This window comes from Tachysurus fulvidraco, chromosome 18, assembly GCF_022655615.1.
Source record: "Tachysurus fulvidraco isolate hzauxx_2018 chromosome 18, HZAU_PFXX_2.0, whole genome shotgun sequence".
NCBI lineage: Eukaryota > Metazoa > Chordata > Actinopteri > Siluriformes > Bagridae > Tachysurus > Tachysurus fulvidraco.
The window spans coordinates 20,103,189-20,120,227 of NC_062535.1; the positions used below are offsets into that span (position 1 = coordinate 20,103,189).

The 17,039-nt window shown below is 45.8% G+C and overlaps 2 protein-coding genes and 1 long non-coding RNA gene across 8 annotated transcripts in view; 2 read left to right on the forward strand and 1 right to left on the reverse strand.

Moving 5' to 3' along the window:
* Nucleotides 1-3,400: 3,400 nt before the first annotated feature.
* LOC113658437 (G patch domain and ankyrin repeats 1) lies at nt 3,401-8,525 on the reverse strand. Of its 3 annotated transcripts, none has more exons than XM_027170852.2 (5): nt 8,391-8,525; nt 7,348-7,641; nt 5,090-5,367; nt 4,863-4,984; nt 3,401-4,140 (listed from the first exon to the last, which is right to left on the reverse strand). In XM_027170852.2, exons 2-5 carry the CDS (start codon nt 7,628-7,630, stop codon nt 3,687-3,689), a joined length of 1,137 nt encoding a protein of 378 aa, XP_027026653.2. In that variant the 5' UTR covers nt 7,631-7,641; nt 8,391-8,525; the 3' UTR covers nt 3,401-3,686. The 3 variants fall into 3 exon arrangements, with proteins under 3 accessions (XP_027026653.2, XP_027026654.2, XP_027026655.2); XM_027170853.2 differs by lacking the exon at nt 8,391-8,525 and adding an exon at nt 7,992-8,116; XM_027170854.2 differs by lacking the exon at nt 8,391-8,525 and adding an exon at nt 7,737-7,958.
* Nucleotides 8,526-11,079: 2,554 nt separating this feature from the next.
* LOC125139377 (bifunctional apoptosis regulator-like) lies at nt 11,080-16,568 on the forward strand. Of its 4 annotated transcripts, none has more exons than XM_047803022.1 (8): nt 11,080-11,282; nt 12,778-13,030; nt 13,110-13,299; nt 15,033-15,202; nt 15,343-15,487; nt 15,631-15,786; nt 15,874-16,076; nt 16,307-16,568. In XM_047803022.1, exons 2-8 carry the CDS (start codon nt 12,798-12,800, stop codon nt 16,500-16,502), a joined length of 1,293 nt encoding a protein of 430 aa, XP_047658978.1. In that variant the 5' UTR covers nt 11,080-11,282; nt 12,778-12,797; the 3' UTR covers nt 16,503-16,568. The 4 variants fall into 4 exon arrangements, with proteins under 4 accessions (XP_047658978.1, XP_047658977.1, XP_047658980.1 ...); XM_047803021.1 differs by lacking the exon at nt 11,080-11,282 and adding an exon at nt 11,351-11,499; XM_047803024.1 differs by lacking the exon at nt 11,080-11,282 and adding an exon at nt 11,351-11,499 and having other exon boundaries at nt 16,033-16,076.
* Nucleotides 16,569-16,843: 275 nt separating this feature from the next.
* Nucleotides 16,844-17,039, forward strand: part of LOC125139381 — a 985-nt gene continuing 789 nt past the window's right edge. The window contains exon 1 of the long non-coding RNA XR_007138431.1: nt 16,844-17,039. This exon is cut by the window's right edge and continues 168 nt beyond it. This is a non-coding gene — a long non-coding RNA (uncharacterized LOC125139381).

Genomic DNA, 17,039 nt, shown 5'->3' on the forward strand with positions numbered 1-17,039 from the left:
CACACTCCACATCACACTCCACATCACAGTGTCATCACACTCCACATCACACTCCACATCACACTCCACATCACACTCCACATCACACTCCACATCACAGTGTCATCACACTCCACATCACACTCCACATCACAGTCATCACACTCCACATCACACTCCACATCACACTCCACATCACACTCCACATCACAGTCATCACACTCCACATCACACTCCACATCACACTCCACATCACAGTGTCATCACACTCCACATCACACTCCACATCACACTCCACATCACAGTGTCATCACACTCCACATCACACTCCACATCACACTCCACATCACAGTCATCACACTCCACATCACAGTGTCATCACACTCCACATCACAGTGTCATCACACTCCACATCACAGTGTCATCACACTCCACATCACAGTGTCATCACACTCCACATCACAGTGTCATCACACTCCACATCACAGTGTCATCACACTCCACATCACAGTGTCATCACACTCCACATCACACTCCACATCACAGTCATCACACTCCACATCACAGTGTCATCACACTCCACATCACAGTGTCATCACACTCCACATCACACTCCACATCACAGTGTCATCACACTCCACATCACAGTCATCACACTCCACATCACACTCCACATCACAGTCATCACACTCCACATCACAGTGTCATCACACTCCACATCACAGTGTCATCACACTCCACATCACAGTGTCATCACACTCCACATCACAGTGTCATCACACTCCACATCACACTCCACATCACAGTCATCACACTCCACATCACAGTGTCATCACACTCCACATCAGTGTCATCACACTCCACATCACAGTCATCACACTCCACATCACAGTGTCATCACACTCCACATCACAGTCATCACACTCCACATCACAGTCATCACACTCCACATCACAGTGACATCACACTCCACATCACAGTGTCATCACACTCCACATCACAGTCATCACACTCCACATCACACTCCACATCACAGTCATCACACTCCACATCACAGTGTCATCACACTCCACATCACACTCCACATCACACTCCACATCACAGTGTCATCACACTCCACATCACACTCCACATCACAGTCATCACACTCCACATCACACTCCACATCACACTCCACATCACACTCCACATCACAGTCATCACACTCCACATCACACTCCACATCACAGTGTCATCACACTCCACATCACAGTCATCACACTCCACATCACACTCCACATCACACTCCACATCACAGTCATCACACTCCACATCACAGTGTCATCACACTCCACATCACAGTGTCATCACACTCCACATCACAGTGTCATCACACTCCACATCACACTCCACATCACACTCCACATCACAGTGTCATCACACTCCACATCACACTCCACATCACAGTCATCACACTCCACATCACAGTCATCACACTCCACATCACAGTGTCATCACACTCCACATCACACTCCACATCACAGTGTCATCACACTCCACATCACACTCCACATCACAGTCATCACACTCCACATCACAGTCATCACACTCCACATCACACTCCACATCACACTCCACATCACACTCCACATCACAGTCATCACACTCCACATCACACTCCACATCACAGTGTCATCACACTCCACATCACAGTGTCATCACACTCCACATCACAGTGTCATCACACTCCACATCACAGTGTCATCACACTCCACATCACAGTGTCATCACACTCCACATCACACTCCACATCACAGTGTCATCACACTCCACATCACACTCCACATCACAGTGTCATCACACTCCACATCACAGTCATCACACTCCACATCACACTCCACATCACAGTCATCACACTCCACATCACAGTGACATCACACTCCACATCACAGTGTCATCACACTCCACATCACAGTCATCACACTCCACATCACAGTGACATCACACTCCACATCACAGTCATCACACTCCACATCACACTCCACATCACAGTCATCACACTCCACATCACAGTCATCACACTCCACATCACAGTCATCACACTCAACATCACACTCCACATCAGTCATCACACTCCACATCACAGTGTCATCACACTCCACATCACACTCCACATCAGTGTCATCACACTCCACATCACACTCCACATCACAGTGTCATCACACTCCACATCACAGTGTCATCACACTCCACATCACAGTGTCATCACACTCCACATCACAGCCATCACACTCCACATCACAGTGTCATCACACTCCACATCACACTCCACATCAGTGTCATCACACTCCACATCACACTCCACATCAGTGTCATCACACTCCACATCACACTCCACATCAGTGTCATCACACTCCACATCACAGCCATCACACTCCACATCACAGTGTCATCACACTCCACATCACACTCCACATCAGTGTCATCACACTCCACATCACACTCCACATCAGTGTCATCACACTCCACATCACACTCCACATCAGTGTCATCACACTCCACATCACACTCCACATCACACTCTACATCAGTGTCATCACACTCCACATCACACTCCTCATCACACTCCTCATCACACTCCACATCACACTCCACATCACAGCGTCATCACACTCCACACACTCACTCTACACTCCGGACATTTCAGGGAACAGTTTATGACATTTTCATGGTAACCTTTTTAAGCATTTACACACAGTCAGGTTTTAAGTATTCTTGGTTAATATTTTGAGTTCAGTAATCAGTGTAGCTTCATGTGGATGAGATCGTTCACATTCCCGCTATCGTAGATAAATGTGTGTGGAACAGCAGAAGGCAGACTAAGACTCCAGAGACCCACAGAGCAGTCTCTCTCTCACACACACTCCCTGTTCACTCACACACACACACACACACACACACACACACACACACACACACACACACACACACACAGCAGAAAGGTCAGGACATGTGCAGCTAAACAGATGCTAATCCTCTCCCTCAAGACTCAGGGATTGAACGACACGACCTTTACTGTGAGAAAGCGTGTGTGTGTGTGGGGGGGGGGGGGGGTGTGCTGCTGCTGCACTCTCTATAAACACTATGTGACCTGATTATAACGTGTTGTGGATGCTGTGTCTTCCCCATAACTGGGTTATTCTCCACTATAAATAAAAAACATTAGCAAGTTATTTTATCTGAGTTAGCGAGTCACAGTTAAAGGCTAAGCTAAGTTAGCATAGGACTGAGGCGGTGTCAGTGTGTCAGGAGGACATGTCCTCACATGTCCTGACATGTCACAGGACACGTTCTCTAGTACTGATGGATAAAAACACATTTAGATTAATCTACAAACTCACTGACTCTGTATCAGTGCCCTAAAATAGACAATACAAGTAAATGAGGTTAAAAACAAAGTAGTTTTTATTTTTATTTCCTTGTGGTTTAATTATTATTGAAGGCTGTATGATTAATTGTGCAGCGTGAGAGTGCCCTAAGTGCCCTCTGGCCACGCCCACTGTCCCTTCACCAGACCGTGTCCCATGCTGAGGGCACTACACTGAGTGGTGTTAGTGTTACTGTGAGAACAGAATTAACTTTGTGAGGTAACTTAATAAAACATTATAAATTAAACACTTTGTCCTTTTTCACACCAATAAATAAAAGATGATGCATGAAAATCAGCATCAGAGGTCGATGTTGAACGAGGTGCGGAAATCTCTCTCCCACTGTCTCTGTCTGTCCTCTGTCCTCTTTCTGTCCTTAGCGCTGACTGTCGCCGCTCGATTCCGTCTCTCCTCTCGTCTTTTACGTGCCCTGTCGACAGCCTGCACGTCATTGGCCTTGAAGTGTGTGACCTTTGACCTGGGCTTGGGCCCGAACCCAAGGCCTTTGGTATTGAGTTTGAGCACGGTGCTAACAGGGACGCGGCGTCCCGAGTGTTCTGGTCCCAGGCCGGAGTGAGGGTCCCATCCCAAACGCAGCATCACCTTGTAGCCCACGCTGGAGGGAGCGAGACAGTAGTTAGGGAGTGACGGAGGACGCTTCAGGTTGAACTGGTGCAGCGTGGAAGAGATGTGTGTGTCTGTGCTGTCTGTGTAACACACCTCACACACCTCGCACCACTGAGTGGGAGCAGAGCTGGGGCATAAACACACATATAGTCATTATTATTCTCACATGTTCAATGTACACTGATGTATACACACACAAACATGTATACACACACACACACACACTAACTTGTATACACACACAAACATTTACACACACACAAACATGTATACACACAAACATGTATACACACACGCACACACACACAAACATGTACACACACAAACATGTATACACACACACTAACATGTATACACACACAAACATTTACACACACACAAACATGTACACACACAAACATTTATACACACACACAAACATGTATACACACACACACACACACACACACAAACATTTACACACACACACAAGCATTTATACACACAAACACTTATACACGCACACAAACATTTATACACACACAAGCATTTATACACACACAAACATTTATACACACACACATTTACACACACACATTTATACACACACACACACACAAACACTTATACACACACACACACACACAAACATTTACACTCACACACAAACATTTATACACACACACAAACATTTATACACACACACACAAACATTTATACACACACAAACATGTATACACACACACAAACATTTACACACACACACACACACACACACACACACACACACACACACACACACACACACACACACAAACATTTACACGCACACACAAACATTTATACACACACACATCTACACACAGGTACCTTTGTGTTTGGTCAGCAGGAGTGTGTGAAGTGTGGGAGTTGTGTGTGATTCTGAACTGCTGCAGGATGGTGACGACATCATGATGACCAGCAAGACGAGCCAGATCACAAGCATCTCTCCCCTACAGAGAGGGAAAGAGCGAGAGAGTGTTAGGGGGAAGAGAGAGAGAGAGAGAGAGAGAGAGAGAGAGAGAGAGTGAGAGAGAGAAAGACACGTCTCCCCTTACCTTTGTGTCAGTGATCAGTGTCCACAGCGCCCCCTTTTGGAGCAGGACTCGGACCGTGTCTGTTCTCCCGGAGAAGGAGGCGCTCATCAGTGCGGTCCAGTTAAACTGGTCTCTGAAGTTCACATCACAGCCTCGTCTCAGGAGCTCCTCCACACCCCGCACGTCGCCCTGCTCTGCACACCGCAGCAGCCTGTAACCCTCAGTATGGCCTGCGGAGGGCGCCGAGCTCGAGTTCCCAACATCACCTCCTCTATTCTTCACCGCTCCTTTTCTATGACCTTTAAGAGACAGAAAGTTAAACGTGCTGCACTTCTGTAACTGTGACCATGTTCACATCAACATCCTGTCAAAGCAAGCAGCCTGACACGACTCTGCTGTTAACGACATAACCCTAAAACATCTTGGGCCAAATACAATACAGCTCATCACCTCCTGCTCCGTAATGAACTAAAGCACAAACCCACATGGAACAACTTCAGAGGAAGAAACGTGTTCTGGAAAAGTCCAGATCTAAATCCTGTCTAAAACCCTGTAGAATAAGTGTGGAGGAGATCCGTCTGTCCGTCTGACAGATCAGGAGATTTATGGGCCTTTTTACCCCTGGTCACTTCCTGTGTTCTCTGTGATCCAATAGCTACCCGAAGGTAAAAAGACCAGGTCTAAATGCCCTCCGAAATGTTTTGGAGACGGATATAAACCCGATGGTACAAACCCCTTCAGGAGGTGGTCTGGGACGCGTTTCAGATGAAACTGGACAGGTGTAAATGAATGTGGTTGTTCGAGTCACATACGTCAGCGCTAAACTCCTCCCAAACGGAAGTACGTGATCTTTCACACAGGTGACCTTTCACCCAGGCGTCTCGTCGGGGCTTAAAACGCGCTGCTGCCGCCAGCGAAAACGCAGCAAACAGTAAACGCTGTTTTTTTGTAGCATAAACGTCGTAACCAGTTTTTACGTCTTCTTTTTGATTGCGTTCTGAAAACCACAAACACCAAAGTGTGTTCTGTTTCAGTTACCCCGGAAATGAGGGCAAATATATTAGCATTTTGGGCGGGAGTAGAAAGATTGGATCGATATCAGATTCGCCGAGACGCGTTTATGTGGTCTGATGTAAATGGGACAGTATTGAAGGTGAGGTCTCCGTTGTTTGAAAGCCGATGTCGACATATAAAATCACCAAAACAAACACGCCCCTAACTCAAACGGGTCCCACCCCTGTATCGATAGCTCCACCCACACATACGTACGTAACCCAGGCGACTAACAGAAAGAAACGTGTCTTTATCATAGCTGAAGGGAAGAACAATACGATTGTAGATAAACAAACAATCAAAAATGCCACACAAGCATAATGATGTAAAGGACAAAGGCATATATTAGTTCTGTGTAACAAAGCAAAACCAACGTTACTCACCTATCGAGAAGGAAAAAAGCGCCTCGGCGTCTTAAGTAAAGTCGGCCACATATTCACAGGTCGGAGTTTCCCGAGTCGATAACTCCTGAGCTAAACGCTGTTACTACACAAAAGGCGGTTGTAGCTGCCTCTCTACATTACTACGATAGAAAAGAGGTGTTATTTGTGTAGTAACAGCGTTTAGCTCAGGAGTTATTGACTCGGGAAACTCCAACCTGTGAATATGTGGCCAACTTCCTGCTCCTTCAGTTCTCTCCAGTGCTGGAAAGCTGATCCTATATTAACACGTCCTACTTCTTGTCCTTATCGTAAGTCTTTCTTCTCTTTCTTTCTTTGTTTTAATCCTCCATGTCCATGTTAAAACCGCTTTCTGCTAACATCACACATGCATACTGAACACCCTCTCCGCCCATATCGACAAGACACGCCCCTTTCTGCCCATTGGCTGCGTTTGTTTTGTTTTTTGTTTATTATCGGCCCGACTCGGTTTTCTGAAGCGTTTCTCAAAAATTGGAGACCCTGTCTTTAACAAATCAGATATCTATCAGATCAGAGAACACACATGAAGTGACCGAGTGTAAAAAGGCCCTTAGATGTGCTGCTGAGTCTGTAAACACTGAGTTACTGCATCAGTTTTTTTGGTTTTGTTTTGTTTGTTTTTGTGTGTGTGGGGGGGGGGGGGGGGCGGGCCCCCCCCCCGCGCAATACTTTTATATAAACAATATATTATTACTGTATAATATAAACATATAATTATATATTAGACAGAATCCTGCAGTCAGTGTGACAGTAAAGTCTACAGTGTCATGAGGAACATTTGTGTGTGTTGAGAACATCACTCACTCCATCCTGCTCTCCCTCCTCGGTGTCTCTCCCTCCTCTCGTCCTTCCTCAGTGTCTCTCTCTCCTCCTTAGACTCCTCCTTCCTCAGTGTCTCTCTCTCCTCCTTAGACTCCTCCTTCCTCAGTGTCTCTCTCTCCTCCTTCTTTTCCTCCTTCCACAGACTCTGATAAAAGTCCCTCACTTCCTGTCCACTCAGAGCTGCAGCTGTCTGTCTCTCTGTCTTTCTCTCCATCCATCGTTTCTCCTCCTCTTTTGCTCGGATGAAGAGTCCAGAACGTCTCATGGCTTTAAATTCTGTGACATTAAAACAGAACAAATGACATCCAGGAGTGACAGAATATTAATGACAGTGTGATTAATGTGAAGATTAAACATCAGTAACTTTTCACCTGAACGCTATTATTACTGCTCTGAACTGAATATCTGTCTCTTCTCACTACAAACGCACCGGATTAAACCGGTTTAAACCAGTTTAAGCCAGTTTAAGCCAGTTTACACAGGTCAGCTAGCCGTTAGCTACTTTAGCGAAAACCGTCCGCACGTTAAACGTTACACGATGTGCTGTTATTTCTCGTTAATAACTGAAGCTGATGTTTTTATAAACACGTTATAAGCACAGATATAACCGGTGTTATTAATGTTACCTGCACTGATACGGTGTAGCTTTTAGTCTCACAACACGCAAACATCACAACCGGACTTCCGGCTCAGACAGGACAACATATTTCATAATAAGAGTCGCAACACAATTACAGTAATGAATTAATATTACATAGAATAAAAGTTTGCCTAATTTTTGAGCTAAAAAGAAAAAAAAGGCTGTTAACAAAGATACGACACTAATGACGTTGAATAAATAACATGCAATAAGAATTTAAATCTGTTTCTCTCTTCCATGAAGCAAATTATTATAATAATAATTCTATAAAAATACGTATATATTACACACTACTGCTGCTGCACATTGCACTATATTGTTATATCTCACACTTTATGTACATAACTGATCTGTTATATATTCTGTATTCATATTTAATACTCACACTGTATATTGTATCACATCTGTATTGTATAGTATAGTGTTATCTATGTTACATACAGCTTGAACCAAATTCCTCGTGTGTGTCAACATCAACACACTGGGACAATAAATGTGATTCTGATTCTGATACATAGATATATATATATATACACACTAGATGTCGCCATGGTTACGGCAGTACATTGGAACGAATGCGTCAATAGAGCCGCCATCTTGGAACAGGGGACCTCCTCCTCTTAATGCATCAGTGTCAATGTAGACAAAGAAAGCAAAGAAAACAAATCACCATAAATCGTCATGAATGTGATTTTCTAGGTTTTTTTTGGTTCGTCAGACATGTACATATTATTAAGTCCAGAGATAATCTACTTTTTCCGAAATATAATGCATAGTGCTAATGTGTGTTTATTATAAACTTCACAATCACTACTTACTTTATAGCCTACTGCATGCAACACTGCAATGGTGTGACTACACATGTTCATTTAAACATTTCAATTGTATTGGTTTATTTGTAGTGGTTTATTTAGTGTCCCTGCAACAACACGACCTTACACCGTTTCTTCCTTAGATTTTTGCTCTGCAGTTACAGAGTATGAACCTTTGCGACATGGTGTTGTCTCAACGTATGGAAGGTACAGACAACCAGTAAAATTAAGCTAAAGTGATGGTTTTCTATGCCATCTTAGCTCTCAACAATGTGATCACGAAGACCAAATATGTCCTCAGAGCCTACTTCTGCTTTCACGACTCTGTTTAATAGAGACATTGGGCACTGACGGGGCTGCTGAGTTGATGTTAGAGGCCCATCGGATGCAGTGCTCAGCTGACAAAAGTCCTGCATCGTCCATGAATTGGAAGTACAGGCTGAGATAGCAGCGGTACCTGGCTGCTTCCTATGACAAGACCCCTGTTCCAAGATGGTGGCAGTTTTGACGCATGCTTAGAACCCCAAGGCAACATCTGGTGTATATATATCTAGGATTCTGATTCTGATGAGCAGACGCTTATACAATCGCCCACCAGGGGGCAGCACTACATGAAGCAAATTCAAATTCAAATTGAAAGTGTTTATTGTCATACGGACAGACAGAAAGCATGTTTCCCTGCACAATGAAATTCTTACTTTGCTGTCCACACTAAATGTCATACAGTAAAGTAAAAATAAAAATGTGAGAATGAAAAATGAATAAAATAGAATAAAAAAGAGCAATAAAAGAAATAAAGTTCTTAATAAAGGCAATAAGAGGTGCAGTGCCGAATAAGGCAATAAAGTGTGCAGTTCTTGGTGAGGTAGTGCAGTTCTTGGTGAGGTAGAGCAGTTCTTGGTGAGGTAGAGCAGTTCTTGGTGAGGTAGTGCAGTTCTTGGTGAGGTAGTGCAGTTCTGAGAAAATGAATGTGCAAAAAATGTAGTCCAATGTAAACAGTTATGTCCATGTAAACAGTTAAGCAGTTATGTCCATAATTGCAAACTCCTATCAGCTGTTTAGGAGTGTGATGGCAGAGGGGAATAAAGAGTTCTTCAGTCTAGAGGTCCTACATTTCACACTTCTGTACATCCGTCCTGAGGGTAGAAGTGTGAACAATCCGTACTGGGGGTGGGAGGGGTCTTTGAGAACGGAAGCAGCTCTCCTGTGGACTCTGTGGTGGTAGATGCTCTGCAGAGAGGGCAGTGGAGTCCTGATGATCTTCTGCGCAGTCTTCACCACTCTCTGCAGACGTTTGTGGACACCCAGGTATTTAAAATTGCTCACCCTCTCCACTTCAAGCTCCCGGATGAACAGTGGCTGATGCGTTCTTTTCTCCTTTCTCATGTCCACTATCTTTTCCTTCGTCTTGTCCTTGTTGAGGGTGAGGTTGTTGTCTCCGCACCATGACACCAGACTGGCCACATCCCTCCTGTAGGCTGCCTCGTCACCGCCAGTGATGCGTCCTATCACTGCAGTGTCGTCCGCAAAAATCATGGACAGACCTTATGTGACCAATTATAAACCAACTACCATTACCGATAATCTCCCTCTATGTCATTAGTGTTATCTATAATCCACTATCTGTCATTAATGTTATCTATAATCCCCTATCTGTCATTAAAGTGACGTGACATACGGGTAAGACTCAGAATTTGTTCTCTGCATTTAACACATCCAAAGTGCACACACACAGCAGTGAGCTCACACACACACACACACACACACACAGCAGTGAGCACACACACACACACACACACACAGCAGTGAGCACACACACACACACACACACACACACAGCAGAGAGCACACACACACACACACACACACACACACAGCAGTGAGCACACACACACACACAGCAGTGAGCACACACACACACACACAGCAGTGAGCGCACACACACACACAGCAGTGAACACACACACACACACACAGCAGTGAGCACACACACACACACACACACACACAGCAGTGATCACACACACACACACACAGCAGTGAGCACACACACACACAGCAGTGAACACACACACACACACACAGCAGTGAGCACACACACACACACAACAGTGAACACACAGCAGTGAACACACACACACACACACACACACACACACACACACACACACACACACACACACACAGCAGTGAGCACACACACACACAGCAGTGAACACACACACACACACACACACACACACACACACACACACACACACACACACACACGCTCGATCTCTAAACCTCTTTCTGTAATTAATTTCCCATCACATCATCCTCAGAGCAGAAACTGTTGTATTTACGGAAGAGAGATCATTTCCTTTCAAAATAAGAGTTCTAAAGCAAAGTCACGTTATTTCACTACAGTAATTCACGTGTTACAAGATGACGCCAAATAGTGAGTATGTGACCTCTCGCTCCCTGTAAGTATACCGTGCAGGAGCACTCCTATTATTATTATTATTATTATTATTATTATTATTATTATTATTATTATTATTATTATTATTATTACCACCCTTTGTCCCTTGACATAGTGCACTAGGGTTCATGACACGTCATTAGGACGCTGTACAGTTATAGAGGAAGTGCCGAGTGTGAATAAGCTGCTGAAGTTTAGCGCTCTTGAAGGCAGCACAGGTGTGTCTGTGTTTATGTCTTTAGTTAGCATGAGTTTTTGCTAGCTTAGCTTCATGTTAGCTAATGGCTAATTGTGTTAATGTTTAAAGCGACACTGATTCCACATGTAAAGTGTAAAGGCTGTGGTGTTGAGTTAGCTTAGCTGTGGCTATCTGTGGGTTTATTTCTGTGACACAGTTAGTTAGGTTTGATCTGAAATATTTTAGGGATCTGTAGGTAAAAGCTTCCTGTAAGCTGTGGTAGTCAGTAGCTGTTTGTCTCCAGCTGACTAGCATGAAGCTAACAGGTGTCATAACCTCCACAGTCTCTCCTGTATATCTCACTTATAACTAATTAAACTTGTTATTTTACCTTTTGTACATACAGCTTTCACCTGCTTTTAACTTTCCCCAACTGATGTCATCACCTGTGTAATTAATAATACTGAAACACCAACTGTATTTTAACTCATACCATATTATTTGTAGTGCTCACATGTAGAACTCTTATGTAACTCCAGGCTGTGTGGGGTTACCTGTGTGGGTTACCTGTGTGGGTTACCTGTGCGGGTTACCTGTGTGGGGTTACCTGTGTGGGGTTACCTGTGTGTGTTACCTGTGTGGGTTACCTGTGTGGGTTACCTGTGCGGGTTACTGCTGTGGGGTTACCTGTGTGGGTTACCTGTGCGGGTTACTGCTGTGGGGTTACCTGTGTGGGTTACCTGTGTGGGTTACCTGTGCGGGTTACCTGTGTGGGGTTACCTGTGTGGGGTTACCTGTGTGTGTTACCTGTGTGGGTTACCTGTGTGGGTTACCTGTGTGGGTTACCTGTGCGGGTTACTGCTGTGGGTTACCTGTGTGGGGTTACCTGTGTGGGGTTACCTGTGTGGGTTACCTGTGTGGGGTTACCTGTGTGGGTTACTGCTGCGGGTTACCTGTGTGTGTTACCTGTGCGGGTTACCTGTGTGTGTTACCTGTGCGGGTTACCTGTGCAGGTTACCTGTGTGTGTTACCTGTGTGTGTTACCTGTGCGGGTTACCTGTGCGGGTTACCTGTGCGGGTTACATGTGCTGGTTACAGGTGAGGGTTACCTGTGTGGGTTACCTGTGCGGGTTACTGCTGTGGGTTACCTGTGCGGGTTACTGCTGCGGGTTACTGCTGTGGGTTACCTGTGTGGGTTACCTGTGCGGGTTACCTGTGCGGGTTACCTGTGCAGGTTACTGCTGTGGGTTACCGGTACAGGTTACCTGTGCTGGGTACCTGTTCTGTTTTCCCCTGTAACTGTCTGTTTTGTGTGTAGATGTTGAGTGTGAAGTCCCAATGTCTGATCCTGAAATAAGAACACAGTCAGTCTCTGGTGAGAGCAGTGTGTTGGAGTGTGTGTTGTCATGTCACTGTTGTTACGACGTGTTGGTGAACCCGACTACGCTGACATGTGGCCACAGCTTCTGCCGTCACTGCCTCGCCCTGTGGTGGGAGTCGTCACACCGCACGGAGTGTCCTGAGTGCAGAGAGCCATGGCATGGCTTCCCCAAAGTCAACATCCTGCTCAGGTTAGACACACGTTCACCATCACACACTCATCACCTTTATCACTGTCATCATGTTCATATATCAACACACTGTGTGTAGGGATGCTGTAGAGAAGCTTCACGGGGCCGACGTGAGGAGAAGGTGTGAGGAGATCCAGAGTAACGTTAGCATCTCTCGCTCACTGCTGGCATTTCAGCGTTTTGGAGATGAACAATCCAATCAGAGATCTGTATCAGGAAGAGCAGGAAGCTTCTGTTTGGGAGTGTTCCTTACACTCAGCTGCATCATGGTCTGTGTGTGTCTGTCTGTGTGTGTGTCTCTGTGTCTTTCTGTGTGTGTGTCTCTGTGTGTCTCTGTGTCTGTCTGTGTGTCTCTGTGTCTGTCTGTGTATGTCTTTGTATCTGTCTGTGTGTGTCTCTGTGTCTGTCTGTGTGTGTCTCTGTGTCTGTCTGTGTGTGTCTGTCTGTGTGTCTCTGTGTCTGTCTGTGTGTCTCTGTGTCTGTCTGTGTCTCTGTGTCTGTCTGTGTGTCTCTGTGTCTGTCTGTGTGTCTGTCTGTGTGTCTCTGTGTCTGTCTGTGTGTCTTTGTGTCTGTCTGTGTATGTCTTTGTGTCTGTCTGTGTGTGTCTCTGTGTCTGTCTGTGTGTGTCTGTCTGTGTGTCTCTGTGTCTGTCTGTGTCTTTGTGTCTGTCTGTGTCTCTGTGTCTGTCTGTGTCTCTGTGTCTGTCTGTGTGTCTCTGTGTCTGTCTGTGTGTCTCTGTGTCTGTCTGTGTCTCTGTGTCTGTCTGTGTCTCTGTGTCTGTCTGTGTCTCTGTGTCTGTCTGTGTCTCTGTGTCTGTCTGTGTGTCTCTGTGTCTGTCTGTGTATGTCTTTGTATCTGTCTGTGTGTGTCTCTGTGTCTGTCTGTGTGTGTCTGTCTGTGTGTCTCTGTCTGTCTGTGTGTGTCTGTCTGTGTGTCTCTGTGTCTGTCTGTGTCTCTGTGTCTGTCTGTGTGTCTCTGTGTCTTTCTGTGTCTGTGTCTGTCTGTGTCTCTGTGTCTGTCTGTGTGTCTCTGTGTCTGTCTGTGTGTTTGTCTGTCTGTGTGTCTCTGTGTCTGTCTGTGTGTCTCTGTGTCTCTGTGTCTGTCTGTGTGTCTGTGTGTGTGTGTGTCTGTCTGTGTGTCTCTGTGTCTGTCTGTGTGTCTGTGTCTCTGTGTCTGTCTGTGTGTGTCTGTGTGTCTCTGTGTGTGTCTGTGTGTGTCTGTGTGTCTCTGTGTCTGTCTGTGTGTGTGTCTGTCTGTGTATGTCTTTGTATCTGTCTGTGTGTGTCTCTGTGTCTGTCTGTGTGTGTCTGTGTGTCTCTGTGTCTGTCTGTGTGTCTCTGTGTCTGTCTGTGTGTCTGTCTGTGTGTCTCTGTGTCTGTCTGTGTGACTCTGTGTCTGTCTGTGTGTGTGTCTCTGTGTCTCTGTGTGTGTCTCTGTGTCTTTCTGTGTGTGTGTCACTGAGTCTGTCTGTGTGTGTCTCTGTGTCGGTCTGTGTGTGTCTCTGTGTCTGACTGTGTGTGTGTCTGTCTGTGTGTGTCTGTCTCTCTGTGTCTCTCTCTGTGTCTGTCTGTGTCTGTGTGTCTGTGTCTGTCTGTGTGTCTGTCTGTCTCTGTGTCTGTCTGTATGTGTGTCTCTGTGTCTTTCTGTGTGTGCGTCTCTGTGTCTGTCTGTGTGTGTGTCTCTGTGTCTTTCTGTGTGTGTGTCACTGAGTCTGTCTCTGTGTGTGTCTCTGTGTGTGTCTCTGTGTGTCTCTGTGTCTGTCTGTGTGTGTCTGTCTGTCTGTCTGTGTCTCTCTCTCTGTGTCTTTCTGTGTGTCTCTCTGTGTCTGTGGATTTATAGGGCTTCATATGTACAGTTATATGAGGCGGTGCAGTATTTTGGTATGTGTGTCTGTCTGTGTGTGTGTGTGTGTGTATCTGCATTTATTGGGCTTCATATGTACGTGTGTGTGTGTGTGTGTGTGTGTGTGTGTGTGTGTGTGTGTGTGTGTGTGTGTGTGTAGGTTATGTTGTTGATGTACCGCTGGTCCAGTGGAGGAATTTACAATGACAACTTGGTCAGTAAGCCAATCAGCAGGTGGACGGTTGATGATGTCACCCTGTGGATGGAGCAGCTTGGGTCCTGGACCAATCAGTACAGAGAAACCTTTTTACAGGAGCAGGTGAACGGCAGGTGAGGAAGAAATCTACTTCTGTTCATCTTCTTTCCCTTTTTCACCTCCTGTTGATTAAGAACTGCTTTATATGTGTGTGTGTGTGTGTGTGTGTGTGTGTGTGTGTGTGTGTGTGTGTGTGTGTGTGTGTGTGTCTCAGGTTGTTGAACCTGTTGGGTGATGATGACTTGCTCAGTGCTCCGTTCCTCATGGAGAACCCTTCACACAGACGTGCCCTCCTGCAGGAGCTCTACAGAGTCCAGAGCTTCGGAGTCAAACCCCCACGTGACCTGTGGGAGTACAAGGTGTCTTTACACCTTGTCTTTAAGTCAACATTCATGGCCTCGGTTTTTAGAGGCAGTGTCCCCTGAGATGAGCACACATTTGTGTATGACATCTCTGTACCATGTGATCTTTACTGCAGCAGCATTTTGTCTTTTCTGTGCAGGCGGCAAATGAAGAGAAGTTTGTGTTCCTGGTCTATGCTCTGAAGGACTCGCCCCGCCTCACCTTCCTCCTCCTCTACCTGTTTGACTATGAAGGCTCCTTCCTTCCTCTCATACACACCTGCTGTCCTACACACAGTGAGCAGAAGGAGCTGACGGTATGTCGCACCTTCACTAGTCCGTCTTCAGGGATTAACTGATACCTGTCATAATATTTCCATCTTAAGACCTGTCTGTGTCTATAGGAGTGGGTGTGGCCTAGCTGGTGGCAGTGGGCATGGTTGGGTGTGAAGTGGTTGGTCGTGCCGTATCAGCTGATGGCAGAGTTTGCGTTTGATTGGCTGAGTGTGCACTATTGGACCTCTCGAATAGTCATTGTGAACGCTGTACTGCTCTCCTTACAGGAGGGACACGCCGTGTGGAGCAGCTGGAGACGAGGACAACTCGGGTACACACATTCTTTAAGAGCTGTTGACTGTCCTTGTAAACAAACATGTCATCCACACAGTCTCCGCCCTCTTCCATATGAATAAGCTCCACCCTTTTATTCTACACCAAGTGATGGTTATAAATGGAATGGTGTGTGTTTTATGTACATACTGTATACACCACCTGTCAGTAATACAAGATGTGTGTGTGTGTGTGTGTGTGTGTGTGTGTGTGTGTGTGTGTTTTCAGGAGGCTCCCACACCGTGTGTTTGCTTATGTCTGGAGGATGGGGATCCACAGCATTATCTTCCTGTTCCTCTGGCCTCTGCTTCCTCAGTGTGTGTGGAACGCTCTGTTCTACTGGGGCTTCTACTGCAGTCCTGCCTATAATACACACAGCATACTGAAGCAGCTCCTGCGACACACACCTACACACCAAGCATGACACACACACACACACACCTACACACCAAGCATGACACACACACACACACACACACACACACCTACACACCAAGCATGACCCACACACACACACCTACACACCAAGCATGACCCACACACACACACCTACACACCAAGCATGACACACACACACACACCTACACACCAAGCATGACACACACACACACACCCCTACACACCAAGCATGACACACACACACCTACACACCAAGCATGACACACACACACACACACACCTACACACCAAGCATGATACAATCACACACAAACACACACACACACCAAGCATGACACACACACACACCTACACACCAAGCATGATACAATCACACACAAACACACACAAATACACCAAGCATGACACACACACACACACACACAAAACTACACACCAAGCATGACACACACAAACACACACAAATACACCAAGCATGACACACACGCACACACACCAAGTTTGGCCTGCTTTCTGAACAACCAATGAGATGACATCACTTTGTCCACTGTCCAATCCATGA

Coding starts and splice junctions, on each gene's coding strand:
- LOC113658437 (XM_027170852.2), bottom strand. CDS start 7,630: ATGAGACGTTCTGGACTCTTCATCCGAGCAAAAGAGGAGGAGAAACGA. Junction 5,368..7,347: donor AGGAGGGAGAGCAGGATGGA/GTGAGTGATGTT, acceptor TGTCTCTTAAAG/GTCATAGAAAAGGAGCGGTG. Junction 4,141..4,862: donor CCTGCTGACCAAACACAAAG/GTACCTGTGTGT, acceptor TTTATGCCCCAG/CTCTGCTCCCACTCAGTGGT.
- LOC125139377 (XM_047803022.1), top strand. CDS start 12,798: ATGTCTGATCCTGAAATAAGAACACAGTCAGTCTCTGGTGAGAGCAGT. Junction 13,300..15,032: donor TTACACTCAGCTGCATCATG/GTCTGTGTGTGT, acceptor GTGTGTGTGTAG/GTTATGTTGTTGATGTACCG. Junction 16,077..16,306: donor TGGAGACGAGGACAACTCGG/GTACACACATTC, acceptor GTGTGTTTTCAG/GAGGCTCCCACACCGTGTGT.